The sequence below is a fragment of the Perna viridis genome, chromosome 12, assembly GCF_037379345.1.
Source record: "Perna viridis isolate PV_CMFRI_1.1 ecotype Kerala chromosome 12, ASM3737934v1, whole genome shotgun sequence".
Classification (NCBI taxonomy): Eukaryota; Metazoa; Mollusca; class Bivalvia; order Mytilida; family Mytilidae; genus Perna; species Perna viridis.
Genome location: NC_142456.1, coordinates 3078787 through 3096781, shown reverse-complemented (window position 1 = coordinate 3096781; position 17995 = coordinate 3078787). Strand labels below are relative to the sequence as shown.

At 32.2% G+C, this 17995-nt stretch overlaps 2 protein-coding genes across 7 annotated transcripts; one reads left to right on the top strand and one right to left on the bottom strand.

Moving 5' to 3' along the window:
* Window positions 1-634: 634 nt before the first annotated feature.
* LOC148600777 (sulfotransferase 1B1-like) lies at window positions 635-17125 on the bottom strand. 3 transcript variants are annotated; one of them, XM_088555222.1, is made up of 7 exons: window positions 16987-17125; window positions 16268-16519; window positions 7560-7729; window positions 5942-6265; window positions 5552-5652; window positions 2283-2451; window positions 635-896 (listed from the first exon to the last, which is right to left on the bottom strand). In XM_088555222.1, exons 2-7 carry the CDS (start codon window positions 16438-16440, stop codon window positions 781-783), a joined length of 1053 nt encoding a protein of 350 aa, XP_088411348.1. In that variant the 5' UTR covers window positions 16441-16519; window positions 16987-17125; the 3' UTR covers window positions 635-780. The 3 variants fall into 3 exon arrangements, with proteins under 3 accessions (XP_088411348.1, XP_088411350.1, XP_088411349.1); XM_088555224.1 differs by lacking the exon at window positions 5942-6265; XM_088555223.1 differs by lacking the exons at window positions 16268-16519; window positions 16987-17125 and adding an exon at window positions 8549-8642.
* On the top strand, window positions 12310-15298 carry LOC148600778 (uncharacterized). 4 transcript variants are annotated; one of them, XM_088555227.1, is made up of 4 exons: window positions 12310-13349; window positions 13899-13989; window positions 14724-14793; window positions 15176-15298. In XM_088555227.1, exons 1-4 carry the CDS (start codon window positions 13221-13223, stop codon window positions 15192-15194), a joined length of 309 nt encoding a protein of 102 aa, XP_088411353.1. In that variant the 5' UTR covers window positions 12310-13220; the 3' UTR covers window positions 15195-15298. The 4 variants fall into 4 exon arrangements, with proteins under 4 accessions (XP_088411353.1, XP_088411355.1, XP_088411354.1 ...); XM_088555229.1 differs by having other exon boundaries at window positions 12310-13679; XM_088555228.1 differs by lacking the exon at window positions 14724-14793.
* Window positions 17126-17995: the final 870 nt, after the last annotated feature.

Sequence of the window (17995 nt, the reverse complement as noted above, 5' to 3'; positions counted from 1 at the left end):
TCAACTCTTTATACTTCTTTTCCCCATACTCCGTTGAAATCTCGACACAAAACATTATGCATCGTTGTTACTCCAAAAAAGACCATCTTACTCTCGGATATTTGATATATAGCATCAACCCCAAGGAACTTGAGATAAAGGATACTACAGACACAGTGAAAGCATTTGCATAATTCTAGACTTCTTACATTAAGGCTTCTGGAACAGGTTTCTGTTGCTACAAGATTGAAGTCTTTACTACATAAGTTTTATGGTCGTCATCATGAACTTGTGGATCATTCCCCCTTCGACTTCGACTTGACTACTAATGAGTAACTCGGCGGGTGTGTCTTGAAAAACAGAGAACCCTTACCCTACTGCTGCACCTGGTCTATGTTTCCAAGTTTTAGTGGAGTCCAAGTTGCTCATTTACTATGTTAATTTGTATGTTTTATTTTGGTTGTTTTGTGCTCTTTGTTATGTCTGGTCTTTGTTTTAGGTTATATTCTTTTTTCTTCCGCTAGAATCTTTGTTCCCTTGAATACTCGTATTGGCGTCCACTTACAGTTTCAGAATTTGTTTTTTTTTTTTTTGCTTTTTTGATTTCAATTATATATTGTGTATGCAAAGCCTGCACTTGTATGTGACCTGAATATCAATTGTATCATTTTATTAACATACATATCAAGATTGTTTTAGTTTATGAGAATGGTACAATACTGCATATGTCTTTATAATAAACTTAAACAAATATATGAGTTCCATTTTTTACAGCTGATTAAAAAGATCCGAATTGTTTTTCTAGGAAATATCATATACGAATTCAACGTTGTATCCTTTCATTTCTTTTTCATATATGGCGTCAAATTCTTCCTTTTGAGCAATTGTAAAATAATTCTTCCAATCGCCTACTTGCCCTAAAATGATAAAAAAACTAATTATTTCTTTGATATCTGTGCTTTCCCTTACCACTTTTATTTCGTCAAGCTGACGATCGTCAAATTTTAGATGGACCATACCTAGACAATCAGAAAAATGTTGCACATGCACTTAGTAAAATTGAAATGCTGTGTTGTTTTAATTCCCTGAGTTTCTAAATATACACTCAGTCGTATTTCGAGTGATTTACCCGTTAACTACCCAACTACTGCAAATTACAATGTACAAACGATTTTCTGGCGAACAAGTAAAAGTGCTCTATATATTGAAGATTTCTACAATCTTAAAAGTGAAAGTTTTACCATCTAAGATGTAAGGCACAACTTCTACACCATGTTAGTATCAAATCTGGGGCAGAAAGTTTCCGCCATTTTAGTATTGCGTCTGGGGCAGATAGCTTCCGATATGTTAGAATCAAATCTGGTGCAGATAATTTTCGACATGTAAGTATCAAATCTAACGTAGAAAGGTTCCGACATGTTTGTATCAAATTTGAGGCAGAAAGTCTCCGACATGTTGGATCAAATCTGGTGCAGATGAGTTTTGACATGCAAGTATCAAATATAACGCAGAAAGGTTCCGACATGTTTGTATAAAATCTGGGGCAGAAAGGCTCCGACATGTTAGTATCAAATTGGTGCAGATATGTTCCGAAATGGAAGTATCAATTCCAGGGCAGATGAAACAATGGAACAGGAAAGTATTAATAACGAGACATTTTTTTAATCAAGTAAAAACCAAAACTTAATCGACATTTTCAGACTTGAAATATATGTAAGTAATATACAGGAGTACGATGAATAAAAGACAAATAGAAAAAGATATATTTTTGTCACCATGACTTTTTTCGAAAGTCACTTTCATTTTAGAAGTCGGAGTCGTCTAGTAACACTTAACAACGTCTTCAGCCATGATTATCTGAAGAAACATATAAAGCAGTAGGAGAGGAAATATTTATCTTGTGCAATTATTTGAGTACTTCAATGTATTGTGTCTGTAAATATAAAATAGTGCAAATCTGACTTTTTTGTTTTTTTTCACTATTTCCAAGGCGCAGATAAATCAAGAATTTGGATGCAGCTTAGACTTGTATGTATATATATATATATTCTTCCATCAATATGCTGTTGATGCTTTCAGTATATGCTATGAACTTACATAGTAAAGCACATGCAAGTAAGATGGTAGAATTCCCACATCCCAAAAGCCTTCTATGTATTATATACTTAGTGGGGCTGTATTTGTATACCTTTGCAGATCATCTAATGTCTTTTATGTAAACAATCACTGAAAATTTTATGTGGAGCTTTGTATGAAAATTAGCTGAATGTGGTGGATTTTCATACTGTTACAACGCAACTCACCTTTACGAAACAGGATCGATTTTCCATCTTTTGCTAAAGCGACAGTCGCGTCAACTTTGACATGCCTTAGTTTATCAAATACCACCTTTTCGGCAACTTCCTTCACGAAATCATCATCAGCGGGTACATCGAGAAACTCTGCTAGTTTTTTTATTTCCTTTTGTGGAGTCTGAATATACATTGTAAAAAAGTCTATTTTTCGATTTTTGAGCAATTTAACGGTACAAGACAAATAGAATTTAAAGGTTTTAGTACAAATACAGCTTTCAAATCATGCAATCATTGTTCAAATTTCATATATAACTATTCGACCTTAAGTTAAAGACCAGCCTTGTATTGCGTATAGAAATCGCGTAGATATGCGTTTAAAATCTGAACAGTAATAAAGTCATCTGAAAAGCACTAGGTACCCTGGAAAGAAATTAATTAAAAATTTATTCGAAATAACTTGGAAATTGTAAAAGTCATTCAAATGATAAGAACCGAAAATGACATATTAAGCAGTTAGTTTGGTCGTTTCATGAGTTCTTAGGATAAATTATATTAGATTTGTAAATGGTGTGTATGTAACAATCCAGATGAATATTGTTCCATCAAAATGATTTTTGTAGATGGATAAAATGATTTTTGTAGATGGATAAAATGATTTTTGTAGATGGATAAAATGATTTTTGTAGAGCAATAAAATGATTCTGATCTCAGATATCGTCTTGGTTTCAGATATTCTTTAAGGTCCTTTAAAACATATTGATAAAAGAAAGAACTTTGTTGAATGTACAATGAATCATAATTTTGGTAACAAAAGAAATTGTCTCTATCCGATGGCTAGTATTGTTAAATGAATAAATAAAGGTTATTTTGAAATCAAATTGCTTGAAATGTCATTTTGTATCTGGTGACGTTTTAGAAATAAAATATCTAAGTGTGTGTACTGGCTTAGAATAATAAAAGATCTCACTTTGTGAAATGCCATATCGAACTATATGCAGAAGCTTATAGCAACTATCAAACTGAAAGTACCAGCATAGACAAATAAAATATCAAACTGAAAGTACCAGAATAGACAAATAAAATATCAAACTGAAAGTACCAGCATAGACAAATAAAATATCAAACTGAAAGTACCAGCATAGACAAATAAAATATCTTACTGTATTAACCAACAACAATAAAATCTGTAATCGTGTGTACAAATTTACAGAAATCAAATATCTAATAGTTTGGACGAGCGCAGAGAAATAAAATGTTTAATTGTGATACCAGCTTTTAGATAAAAACAACTTTGTGTACAAACTCATAGAAATAAAATATCGAATTGCGTATCAATTAAGAAATTAAAATGTATTTTTTTATACCAGCTCCGACATACAATATCGCACTGTTTGTACCAGCCTAGAGAAATACAATATCTTACAGTATATAGCAGTTGAGAATAGAGAACAAAATTTAAAAGTTTGTACCAGCTTAGAAAAAACTAATTGCTTACGTTAAAATACGGGCAAAATGAAATATCTGTGCATACCGGCTTAGAAAAAAAATCTAATTGTGTATACCAACTTTGAGAAATTGTAATCAAATATTTTATTCTAGTTTTTAGAAAAAGTGTATGTCAGCTCAATCAGATAACAATGTCTAACAGTATGGGCCAGCTTAATGAAATAAGGGAAATAAAATATCGTAAAGTATGTACCAACTAAGGGAAATGAAATATCGTAAAGTATGTACCAGCTAAGGGAAATGAAATATCGTAAAGTATGTACCAGCTAAGGGAAATAAAAAATAATATATTATGTACCAGATAAAAGAATCTAAATATATGAAAAAATGTACCAACTTTAAATAATAAAATGTAATCATGTTCAAGTTTAGAGAAATAAGATGTATGTGTGTACTATGTAGAAAATATCCTACTGTATGTATCAGCTAAGAGGAATAAATAACTAAAAGTTGGGCCAACTTAATGAAGTTAAGTATCTAATTGTGAATACCAGTAAAATATTTAATATGAAATGAAATACATGTATATGACAGTATGTACCAGCTTAGAAAAAAATATCTGCGTGTACCAACTAAGCAAAATGAAAATAACTGTGTGTACCATCTTATTAAACAGTATGTTCACGCTTTGATACTTAAAATAATCTAACAGCATCAGTTTAGAGAAATAACATATGTGGGTGTATCAGCTAAGAAAAAAAACTAAAAATACTAACCAACTTTAAGAAATAAAATATTAAACTATATGCATCAGTTTAGAAAAAAATAAATTATTAATAACTATATATACAAGGTAAGAGAAATAAAATACCTTAAACAATGCCCCAGCTTAAAGAATAAAACAAATCGTAAAAAATGAACATTGTACTAGCTTAGAGTTAGCATGTAATGAAAAATGTACCAGCTTAATGAATTTACATATCTTATAAATTGCACCATCTTAGACAAAACATGTAATTGTGTACAAGTTTAGAGGAGCTATCTGAATTTACCACTTATAATATCTAAGAGTCTGTATCGGTCAAAAATAATTATATAAATAACTGTATGTACCAACTTAGACAAATATCAGAATGTACCAGATTTGACAGTATATATCAATTTAAAAGAATAATTTTCCAGTTTGAAAAATTAAAATATCTAACTGTGTGTACCAGATTGGAGATATAAAATATTTGACTTTATGTAATAGATTAGAGAAATATTAATCCATGAACAAACTTAATATATATATATATAATTGTTTGCACCAGTTTAGAGCCAAGGAGACTGAATAGCTCACCTGGATAATGATTTGCCTTTCAAGGGCAAATACTCAGACGAGGAGTCTTCCAAAAAATTTGAAGACTTATCATAAGGATCATTTCATTATTGAAAGATTCTTTCTATTTTCAAGATATTTTCTGAAAACTGTGAAAAACGTCTTACAAAGTGTCGTCACACAACTTTGATCCCTGCAGACTTTTGTAGACCTTTTCGTAAGTATCAGCTCAACAACTGAAAGAATTCGGCTAAACCTAACGATTTTGGAGATATACTTTGGAGAAAAATTTCTGGCTGACCCTTTTGTTTTTTTTGTCAGTCCCAGCGGTCATGTTTTTAGACATATCAAAATTCCCCATATATAATCTTTGCAGAATACCCTAAAGACTATTCATACAATGTTTGGTTCTTATTGGTCCATATTTAACTATAAGTACCAGCTTAAATAAATAACATATTTCTAACCGAGTCTTTCAGCTGAAAGAAATAAGATATCTAACTATATTTACCAGCTTAAGTCCTTCAAATGTTACACCATGGATATTTTTAGTTGTCTTCATGGCGTCAAGATATTGTCGAGTGTACTCCCACCATCCACCATACAGCTTGTCTTGTGAGGAAACAAGTTAAAATAAATGGTTTAGAACTATTTAGATTAAAAACAATTCTAAAGTTTTTAAACTTTTACGTTTACTTCTATCTTTATATGCAGCATTTGAATTGGTAATAGCATTATATTGCAGTATTGAACTAAGGAGTAATATGTCCAACTAAGTTTACATCAATTGAAATTTACAACAAATAAAGTATTTTATGGTGAATCAATTCAAATTTATTTAGGGTATTTGCGGCTTAAATATAACTTAAAATTTAAGATTTGAATGGCAAAAATTCTTCACCATTTACTATGTGCTCTTCAAAGTAATGATTCCACGAAAATTCAGCGGGAAATCTTCGAAGACGACTCGTAAAGCAATACTGTGACACATGGCGATCTTTCGGATTTCTGTTGAGATAAATGATTTTGGATCCAAGATCTTTATGTTTCTGAGGCAGAAAGTTGTATGGGAAATGAGAATGGACAATTCTAACTTTCTGCTCGTTTTCCAGAGAGGTTAAATCTGTTATGAAATCTAAGTGGATGTTTAAAGTGGCATCTCGACTGTTATATTCAGTTGTATGGTCTACCAGCATACAGACGATTTCATGCAACCAGTGTGTTCCTTTTATAAGAAAAAAAAAACATCCATATAAAACCACTAATTCAGTTTCATTTGACCTTTCCCCCAAATATGATTTATTTAATTACAAATTTATTTCGAGTTCACATAATTAATTGCATCATTAAAATAAATAGTAAATGAAATATCAAATATCGTTTTCGAATAAGGACAATCCCGAGACGTGAAAATCTAGAGAAAAAAGTCATAGCGTGAAAACAGAGCAAAACATGAACCATATACACATATAGAATTAAAAACTAAAGAGCAAACAATTAAACCCAATCACTTCTAATATGAATTCCTACAAAAAACGTTCGGTTGACATCAATTGATCCGGAAGTGCCGGAAGTTTGAGCATAAGTTGCTCTACTAACGATATCTGTATCATTTCAACAAATACAATTCGGTAAGAATCAAAAGTCTGTAAATGAATTAAATAAACAGCAAATTTATATGAGTTTTGTTATAAATAACATTTGGATTTGAAATTTATGTACCGTTAGGACGCTTGCTTTTTCGTGGGTGTAAGACCGTTAAAAATATCAAATCGATTGCGTGGGCGCAGAAATGAACACTTTGAACATTATTATAGCTTTTTACCTCATGATTTGTACTTTTTCAAGCATATCTTAAACATTAGAAAAAACATGATATCGTATTTAAATATAAGCATATCCGAGCTTGCCGAAACTACGCAGACTTTTTGTATCGCGCTAGAACTCTTACAAATAGGCTTCTAGAACAGGGTTATGTTGCTACAAGATTGAAGTCATTACTACAGAAGTTTTATGGTCTTCATCATGAACTCGTGGATCGTTATGGTGTATCCATCAGCAGCATGAAAACTGATTTATTCAACGGGTCATAGTTTTCCTTTCCTCGTTTGTCTACCCCGGACTTGACTTTTTATGAGCAACTCGGCGGGTGTTTCTAGAAAAGCAGAGGACGGTTACCCTACCGGTGCATCTGGTCCATGCTCCCAGTTTTTAGTGGAGTCCGAGTTGTTCATTTACTTTTTTTACTTTGTATGTATAATTTTAGTTACTTTATGTTCGTTGTTGTGTATGTCTGTTTTCCATGTCTGGTCTTTGTCCCTGGATTACATTCTTTTGTTGAATACCGCTATAACCTTGGTTCCCTTGATTACTTTAAACATTAGAAAAAACATTTTATCGTATATAAATATATTTTCCTGTGGTATAAAAACATTTTTACTTCAACATCAGAACAACTCTGGTCACATGTAGACAAAAGATAAGGATATATCCTTAAAATATTCATATCTAATATTAACCTGATTTTGGGGAGGTACAAAGTAGTATGTCATCTGCTCTCGATTCAAAGTTTTTAACTCGGTTTAGTTGTTCCTCTGCATCATTTTTATAACAGGGATATGATGGCCAATCCCATCCTCTACACTGAGTCCAAGGGAAAATTGTCATCTCAAGATCGCTCTCAGGATTTCTAAATTTATAGTAAAATTACAATTTTCATTTGTTTGTTTGTTTGTTTGTTTGTTTCGGTTTAACGTCCGAGCAGCAATATTTCAGCAATATTCAGACGATGAACATGAAATTGGTGATAAAATGAACATGAAATGATGATGAAATGAAAAAGGGATGGGACACAGGGATAATGGGGTTGACAAATTTTGATTGCCACTGGAAATAGGGAAAGGTGGGTAGGGTCGGGCAATTTAGCCTCCTGTTGCGAAGCTCTATTGTTCCTACTCCGGGAGAATACCACAGTAGTGTTCTGTAACGTGCGAGGAACGTGGCATCTTTCCCAACACGGTGCATCACTATGGTTTGCGGTCAGGTTTTCTGTATTATAGCCTGACAACCCCAGCATGTAACACGCCAGGGGTACCCCATTCCACCACCTGAGGAACACATCCCAGTTGCTCTGTTGGCAGAGCGCCCTAGCCCCCGGTTAGGGTTCTGAGCACTATTTAGTCGCCTTTTACGACAAGCTTAGCGCTGCTGCGGGCATATTCTTTAAACACCCGGACCTGCATGGGGCTACAATTTTCATAAAAGTAGAGGAATTTCCTCTGAACATTTTTAACTTGTTCCTGTTTTAACGCCTCTTTCAATCATCACCGATTTAAATATGTGCATAGTACATCATATACATTTACCTGTGCATCGTTTAACTGAAAAAACAACAAAACGTTGCGATATTTCTTTGTATAAAACATTAACATTTACAAATGGATTAAAAGAAGGTTAACATGTATCTATAAAATTGAAAGACAATTCTAAACAAAATGAATTACTTTACCTTGCTGACATGGCGGTATGAAGGCCGACTGTAAACTAAGTGAAGTATTTACGTAATGGGATATCTTATAAATACAACTTCCCACAGAAATCATGCAGATAGTGCAAGGAGCATATGTTTATTTTTAATTTTCTAAATAGCTTCAATGCATCCCTTGTAGACAAATACTTAGTTGATAAAAAAGAAGGTTCGGAAAGTTGAAGAAAATGATTAAATATGTAGTAAGGACGGGGTACCATCACTGTACCTATTCTTTTGACACCCAGACCTGCACGGGGCAAGAGACAAATTACAATGATAAATGAGTACATAATGATCAGGGGTTAAAATATAAAACATGGTGATTTTGTAGTTTCAAAATCAAATAATTTGTTTAGTTTATTACAAATGTTGCAGCAACATATTGAGATCATTGAATGAAGTGGCTCAAATGCCTGATTAGAAATTTCACCTGCATCTAACTTCGTGCGAAATTACTAAAGTTGCACATAAATAATACTTTTTGACGTCTTATATTCACGCCAATGTTGTAACAGCTCGTAAATCATTTTTATGTCTGGATTAAATCATCTTTTTAACAGAAAAAAAAAAAAAAAAAAAAAAAAAATGCCGAAAAGTCTTTCTATTGCCTAGGCCACATGACCGGACACTGGTAAAATTTAACTTAATCGTCGGATAGTTGACTCTAGATACAATACTTTCTACTTATAAACGTTTTCTATATTTGCATGATTATCAGGTGAGCCAGTACTAAAATATATTTTTGACTCAAGTAGGTATCGCATACTTGTAGGATATATTTCAATTATCTTTAAAGGTGTCAGATAAACAGCTTAAAATATCCGTATCTTTATCTTTGGTTTCTTAATACATCAAACGACTTTTCAAAAGTAAGTTAGATTCATTGTAACATAATAATCATACCATAAAGAACATATACATAAATAGTTCGTTCACCTCAAGAAATATGTTGCAGTTCAGAACATAAAGTTCAAGTACTACATACCGTAGAGATGATTCGCCAACAATCAATTCTTTGGCTATATATGTTATTTTTACATAATGATAATCATTTCTGTAAGCTCTAGCTTCGTGCAGGTCCGGGTGTCAAAAGAATAGGCTTGCAGCAGCGCTAGGCTTGTCGTAAAAGGCGACTAAATAGTGCCGGGGGCTAGGTGCTCTGCCCACAGAGCAACTGGAATTTGTGCCCCAGCTGGTGGAATGTATTTTTGTTACTTTGTATTATGATTTTAGTCGCTTGATGTTTTTTGTTGTGGATGTATGTTTTCGATGACTGGACTTTGTCCGTGGATTAATTCTTTTGATCAATTTATGTAATTTTCATTACAAAGTTCAACTACAGAATGGCATACATACAATGGTTATATATGGGATCTTAATAAGAAATGAAACTCATATAATTGGTTGTTAACATGTATTAATTACACCCTGTCGGAGTTTTTAAAGACTGCCAAAATATACTTAATGCGTTGAGAGCTGAAAATGGGGCAAAATTATTATTGTTTTACAATATTTCAGATTTTAATTTAACGCCAACGGGATCGCTCACACAAACTATCTAAACCTAGATTAATCTTTTACAACCCTAGCACTCCAATAATCACAAAGTATACATGTTCTCAACAACTACGTTTCCTTTCCACTAATAGTAAAGCTAATATTTCTGATATCAGAAGCGTTCTATCAAACAGGTATTTTGCTAAATATATAGTTTACTTAGTACCTTATAAATATCACTCTCAGTAACTTGTGACGTTTGTTTTCTCTGCAAAGGTATCCTTAGTTATTCGTTAGAATAACATATATGTAAACAAAATCGTTGTTTTGTTTTATTTGTCTTTTGTTTACCAATAATTTTTATTTTATTGTAACACTTTTGAATGCACAAACTGTCACCATTTGAGCAAAATGTAATTTTTTTCTTACATTTTTTTTTAATGCAAAATTAAACGACTGAAGTGAATCACAATATACAGTTAATTGTTTGGTAACTTACAACTTCGACATTAAATGAGATCCTGCTTATCATGTTTCATTGAATATTTTTTAACATGAGACCTAACTTCAGGACACTCGCCTGAAAGCTATGCATGACTTAGGGAGTAGATGTTAACTCAAATACTTGTTTTAGTAGGTCATCATGATTTAATCATTAAAACCCTATGACATTTTTAGAAGAGTGTCCTTATCTTCAATGTTGTTCTAAATGAAATAAACCATAACAAATTAAGAGTCTGATGTACTATCGACCAAAATCAAGTTGGTCTCTGCATATGTTATTTCTCTAAAATAGAAAAATGGAAAGGATTACAATAATAGTGAACATCAATGAAATATATCCCATCAGCTAAATTCTTAAAACCCATAAAATTTGTAGTGCTTTCTTAATAAATACCTATGAATTATCACCCTTTGAAATATTATTCTATATAGCGATTTTTTCGAATTAAAGATTTAAGCCTGAAGAGGATTACATCTGACAAGGGAAAAAACACAATGATCAATGCATATTATTCAAAGGCTCTCCCTCCTCAAGAATGTGAACTGTTGATGTTACATGGGTTATCGTCCCTACACATTATGCATTATGAGTTAAAGATTTGCAAAAGCAAAAGTGCCAAAAAATAAGAAAAACTTCTTGATGGAATGTTAACAAAAGATTCAAAAACATACAATAAGACGGATTAAATTCCTATCATGTGCACCACCAATACGAATTTTATATGTAATGGTTCTTAGCATTGTAGTAAAAGAGCTTATAAAAATTATTTAACACATTCAAATATCTTTATAATTGTTTGGTAAAATTAATTTCATTGTGCATTTTGCACTTGTGTGCCTTACTGATGAAATTAAGACATAGACAAAACAGAGATGAGTTAGGAGTGAGGATAATTTTTTTGGTAAGTAACATCTGATATAAAACGCACAAGAAAAGATTGACGTGCACCCGCAAAAAGTTTTTTTTTCAATAAATCCACTGTTTTTCAGAAAGGTAAAGTTACTTTGGGGGGGAGTAATCAAGGGAACCACGATTATAGCAGTAATCAAGAGAATGTAATCTAGGGATAAAGACGTATTTCTAGAAACACCCGTCGAGTTGCTCATAAAAAAGTCAAATCCGTGGTATACAAAAGAGGAAAGGAAAACTATGACACGTGGATCATATATTATTAGTATATCTGTGATATGCAAGCAAATTGGTGAATATATACACTTACTGACACTTTAAGGTGAATAAATCGTTTAATACTGTATATGTGGAAAGCATGCTTGCTTTATAATTCAATCTGTTGTTAGTTGGTTCAAAAATATAAGGACAAAATATTTTTTTACCAATACTCCTTTAAAAATGTCCATATGAAATACCAAATGTGATTTCTGATTTTTGAATGGCTATAATCTGATTGTTGTTCCTTCGTTATAAAACCATTACAAAAAAAAAGGAGAATAATTCTGTTATTCTAAAGAATTGTTCATTCATCAGCTCCCGTGATAATTGCCTTCTAAATGTTAAGACTCTGCAATCCTTTTCACAAAAAATCTGAAGATAATTAAGATTTCAACTTACGACCATATTAAGAGAAATCTTAAGTCATTTTCACAAACCTTATCGTAAGATTTATTTTAAACTTATGAGTGTTCTTAAGTTTTTGTCTTAAGCTAAATCTTACGACAGCTCTTTCTATAAATAATGCATAGCAACCTAGTTTCATTTTCGGTTAACCTGCGCAATTTGACTTCCGGTTGATGTGTGTCCAAAATGGCAAAGTTAGCGTACAAGAAGAATCGGTTGTTTTCACTCATACAGGCCAACGTTCTGGGATCTTACAAATACAAATGATTTTTGTCGTCTTTCGCGGCTGTATTTTCTGCAACATACATGTACTTTCCATTCATAAAATAGTATGAATGAAAAACCATCATGTCGTTGCACCGTCTGTAGTACCGTATTGACCATGTCTGTTCTAGAATGGAATAAATCGGCTTTTTATATCATTTGTATACCTTTGTGAATGAAAGCTGACTTGTACCATGTGATATTTAAAGTTTATATTTGTTTTCAAGACTATGGCTATTTGAGAGTAGAAACACTATAGTATATACACACACACTCCACTAAGGATAGGCCTTGGATTATGTACAAAGGAGCGTTTAAAGATCAAAATTGATGTCCACAAATTGATAAGAATATAGTCAGTAAGACTAAATATCTAATGTTAGGATCATTGACAAATTTGTTAATCTCGAACCTGTCTGTTAACTTATCTTGTGTTTGTTTTACTGATTTACAGAGTCAATTCTGTGAACCCTTCAGCCATCAAACATCACGTTGTTGACATTAAAAAGAAATGGCAAGATATCCCAGAAAGCCTGGCAAAAAAGAAAGAGGCAACCCGTCTCCAAGAAGCAAGGAGAACAGCTAGGGAATCCCCCTAAGATGACTTAAAGCCATAGGAAAAAAAATTGAGATAAGGATAATTTATAATCAGTATAAGTTAACATTATTTTTTTAATGTATAGTTTCATTCATCATCATTGAATATGCATTGTATTAACGTATACAACCAGAAAAGGTTGATGTATTTACAGTTCTTTACAACTGTTAAAACTAAATATCAAAGATTAAATATATCAGATATAAACTGTGATGTTGATATACATATATATTTATCAAATGACATTTTTGGAAGTTTACTTTGGATTTGTTGGACGATCTTATCGTGGCAATGAAACCCCTTCTCCTATTTTATGTGTAGCCATCATTATCATGATGAAGGTAGGAAACTCACTCAAATTCTAGCCAGTCCTGAATACAATTTTTCAATACATTTTATATACGGTTATATAGATTTTTGCTACAATTAGCCAGCCCTGCGAAAAAAAAAAAAAAAAAAATAGACAGTCACTGGCAGGCGGACAGGCTACTATTTCTAACTCTTTTTCTTGTCGAAATAATTTCAACCCTTGATAAAGTGAATACATGTATAATCAAACTTTCCTTTAGATTGTTGGAACATTCAATAAGACCATTGTTGAAGGGGTTCAAGTCACTTTGATACTTCACACACTTCACAAGTAGTAGTTGAAGAGCAAACAGATGCTAATGGTTTGATAGTTTTTAATTTATCATATATCGTATGCTAAAGTGTTTTGTTTACGTGCATTAATCTCAATTTCAATACAAGTCTAATTAATATGTTGATAAATCATTTTTTTTTCAGTTTGAAATTCCACTGATAAATTTAATTTGTGACTTATTATCATAGGATGTAATATGACCTTGCCTTATGTTAAAATTTCTCAAGTTTTTTTCTTTTGACTGAAGCCCAAGAAGGTCAGAAAGACACTGATGGAGGTAACTCCAATACATGTAGCAAGAATGTATATAGTTCATCGATCGGAGAACTCTGAACAAGGTATTCTTGTGATTTAACCTTATCATGTTATATTTTATGCCAAAGATACTAGTGTAATATTATTTAGACAAAATTACTCATATCTCCCATCGAATTTAAACATCATACTTTAAATTTTATCTTAAAGTCTTTGTCGGAATCATGCAAATTCTGTGATATGCAATACACCACCAAAAAAGGCTACACATTTTTATTCTTGTTATTAAGTTGCTTTATAGGTCTATGTCATGAAATGTATCATTCTTCATTCCAATCTGTCTGGTCTTAGGAGATAATTCACATTGAAAATCCAACAGTTATCTCCCTTTATTTTCAATTCTATAGTGCATTATATATATATATTTTTTTACTCCTATGAAAAGCCATATGCTATTTTCTGTCTACTAAAATATTCTAAACAAAACATAAAAAATAAAAATATATAAGTTTTCCAGCCATGTTCCACTGTTTGAATGATTCTTAGTTTGAGTGTTACTTAATTTAACTTTCAGTTTCTTTTTTATTTAACGTCATTGACATAGATTAATCATGTTAATATACATTGATTCATACATGTACCAACCAAAAGCATATTTACACAACAGTGACACAGTGCAGTGCAGAATATTGTCTAACGACATATTAAGTTTTTATATGTTACATGGACAATTTAGAATGTATTTATGAACGATATTCATCTCAAGACAATAATTTATCTATAAAATGTGCATTCAATTTTTGCTACAAATTTTCAGTTGTTAGTGCACATGTAGATACCATTTCAAGCAGTGTCCCTACCACTTTTGTGGCAAAAGGAGAAAAAGGGTAATTGTCAATTAATTCCTTTTCAAGACAGTATTTTATGCAAAACGTCTGCTGACTCATCAGTGACCAAGAAATCAATATCCAATAGTACCACTACTAATAACTTGTTGGAACTATATTTAAAATTTTTAAAGTACGATATATATATATATATATATATATTTGTACTTACAGTGTATACACATTTTTGCTTTTTATGTTTCTTTGGATCATGCGATTTTAATGAAATGTGGTGTGCATGCACTTATATTATACATGTTTATAAATTAGGGTACGGACTAAGATTACATTAACCAATATAATCTGAGCAGATCTATAGATACATGTAATACATCAATCTCATCAAAAGTGAATAAATGATGAATGTATTCATATCTTTTAGCTGCAGCTTACAAACCTGAAAGTGTGTTAGAGGCTACAGAGCGTTATTTCAGGATGGAAGAGGATAACATTAAATTAAATGATCTGTAAAGGGAAAAGAGTTGAGCATTATTGAGCAGATGCTGGAAAGTAGATCAACTGTAGCTCTAGAATCAATAACAACTTCCTTAAATGCAGGACATAGTTTAGATCTTCCATCTGTGTCACTAATTATTAAATTTTCAGAAAGTTATTTTGCTTTCTTTTTTTCTTAATATGACCACGTGACTTTGTGGTCATCAAATAGTATGGTGTTGTCATTGTGTTGTTCATAGACCTTTAGTTTACGTGCAATGAATTGAAAATAAGTGGGTTGATCTGTTGAAAACTTTAAAACTACAAGAGGAAGGTTGTTATTTATTTCAGGGTTAATTCTAAACAAGAACGTAAGTGAAAGTAAATGTATCTCTTTGATATTGTACTAATATGTCACCCGAGATGTTCATGGTTTCACCTCTGTGGTCATATCAAGCTATACCTGTGAGGAATTTCATTTGATTGTGTAGGAAAAGAAGAGTGTGTTATTTCCAAGTTTACTGTTATTAAATTTCGATTACATCTGTGCAAACATAGTGACACAACTTAAAATCACAGTACTTTAGTACTGGTTCAAACGTGTACAATATACAAATACACAAGCAATTGCAAGCAAGACATTAAATGATTAATTCAGATCAATTCATATAAAGTGTTACAGATGTTTGTTTAAACATTTCATGTTTGATTAATGCAGTTATTGAATTTGACATAATTAGTTCATATTGTATTGTTTGGTAGAAAGCTTGTTGTACTGGAGTTTACATCTTAAAGGTCTAGAACAACATTAATTAAAAAAAACAATGTTTATAATCTTGTTACAAAATAATTTATTGAGGTCAGTGGTCGGCTGTCTATAAATGAACTAGCATTTATAGAAACACAGGTTATTTGGTAATAAAGACTTGAACGACAGGAATAGTCAAACTTTGATTACAGTTGTTAGTATTTTTGACTCTTCATGGCATATTAAGTACAATGAAAGTTAAGTGTCTTGAAGTAAATAAAAAACATATACCTGAAACCTGCCTTCAGTACACCAAAGGCTCTCCCCACAGTGTTCCTGGATTTACAATGTGTCTTATTATATCGTACTTCTTGTGGTGCGTTAGGGTTTAACAAGGGTGTCATGAGCCATTTCTTCAAACCATAGCCAGAATCTCCCAGCAGCCAACCATTCTGGTTCTCCATCACTGCTGGAATGTTGGAGTTTGCAAGGATGAAAGCATCCTGGGTTGCTACGGGCCACTTTACAACTATGTTTGTGAACCTGTAAGAATGATAAATTGAGATTATAAAATTCACTCCTTACCTTCAATTGTCTTGGAAACCATAAGCGATTTCTGAAATATGAATCGATTTTGAAAGTGTATGATAGCATTAATTTAACCGCATGGCATGTTAGACTTCTTCGAAATGAAATGTTTGGGTAATACAGGGATTTTTTTCGCCCCGTTCGAAGTTTATTGAACCAAGGGTTCTCGGCGGTTTAATACGACATGTCTTTGACGGCTTATAAAAATATAGGTATTTTTTTTGTTTTGTATGTCATAGATTGAAATAGCGTACAAAGATCCATAAGCCTGAGTTTCTGAGAAACTATAACCACTAGGATAATGTTTATCTTCATATTAATTGATAGTTGATGTCGAAAATCTGCATTAGAGATTGCCTGAACATTTATGGCATGGAACTGCTTCCAACATACAAAGTTAGGTTCATCAACCCCAGAATTACCTGAATAGGTATAAGGGTCCCGTCAATTGCACCTAATACATTAGGAAAGCTGCTTATACTGTAAAACATCTGTTTCACAAGTTTTTGTTCATCGTCTCCTATGGGAAAGATTATATTCAACATCTTTGTGCAAATAGCTCCACAAACTGCATGTACCAATCTTGATGCGGAGGCAATTGAGATCCCATGGAGATCAACAACCTCTGACGAGTAATCCCCTTTTGCTAGGATTCTGAGTGTTGTCATACCCTATATGAAAAAGATGTAGAAATTTTCTATTAACGTTACTGTAATTATATATACATATATATAAAATCAGGATGGTGTGAGGTATAATTCATGAAAAACTTGTAGCACCACTGTTTGTAGCTTTTGGATACACGTACATGTAAGATATGATTAGAAATTCAACGTATATAAATAGCATAACTTGAACGCAATCCTACAAAAATGTATGATTGGCTTTTTGATAAAAACAATCCCCCTAAAAATTCAAATATTGTGCGTCCGCCGAAGTGGAAGTTTGCAAAATCTGCAGTAGCTGAGTAATCATTTGATTTTAAGGGGGTTAAATTTTCTATCCTGACATATTTATTATAAAAAAGTCCTGCATTATGTCTTCAGTGCATTAAATATAAACAGAAATGTTACGACAATAACAGATACTGGTTTTTCATTTTTCTTGAGATCAATATTCTGCTTCTTTTATTCATTGAAAATTTCAATCCAGCCTTTTATTTCAAATTTCAACCAAGCACCATTATACCAACTTCAATTTCTTGAATTCTCGATAACTCGAACACATTTGGTCCCTTAGAGTTCGAGCTACCGACGTTTGACTGTATTGTGAATGTGTATTACTTTAGAGGAATAAGATATTTCACCATTTGTACCAGCTTAAGTCCTTCAAATGTAACACCATGGATATTTTTAGTTCTCTTCATGGCGTCAAGATATTGTCGAGTGTATTCCCACCACCAACCATACAGCTTGTCTTGCGAAGAAACAA

What these genes read in the sequence shown, in the direction of transcription:
- LOC148600777 (XM_088555222.1), bottom strand. Translation starts at nt 16,440, where the DNA reads ATGGAGAACCAGAATGGTTGGCTGCTGGGAGATTCTGGCTATGGTTTG. An exon ending in GTACTGAAGGCAGGTTTCAG is followed by an intron (nt 7,730 to 16,267) that starts GTATATGTTTTT and finishes CTATAAATTTAG; the next exon opens with AAATCCTGAGAGCGATCTTG. An exon ending in CATTTGAAGGACTTAAGCTG is followed by an intron (nt 2,452 to 5,551) that starts GTAAATATAGTT and finishes ATGTATATTCAG; the next exon opens with ACTCCACAAAAGGAAATAAA.
- LOC148600778 (XM_088555228.1), top strand. Translation starts at nt 13,221, where the DNA reads ATGTTGATATACATATATATTTATCAAATGACATTTTTGGAAGTTTAC. An exon ending in CCATCATTATCATGATGAAG is followed by an intron (nt 13,350 to 13,898) that starts GTAGGAAACTCA and finishes TTTTGACTGAAG; the next exon opens with CCCAAGAAGGTCAGAAAGAC. An exon ending in ATCGGAGAACTCTGAACAAG is followed by an intron (nt 13,990 to 15,175) that starts GTATTCTTGTGA and finishes CATATCTTTTAG; the next exon opens with CTGCAGCTTACAAACCTGAA.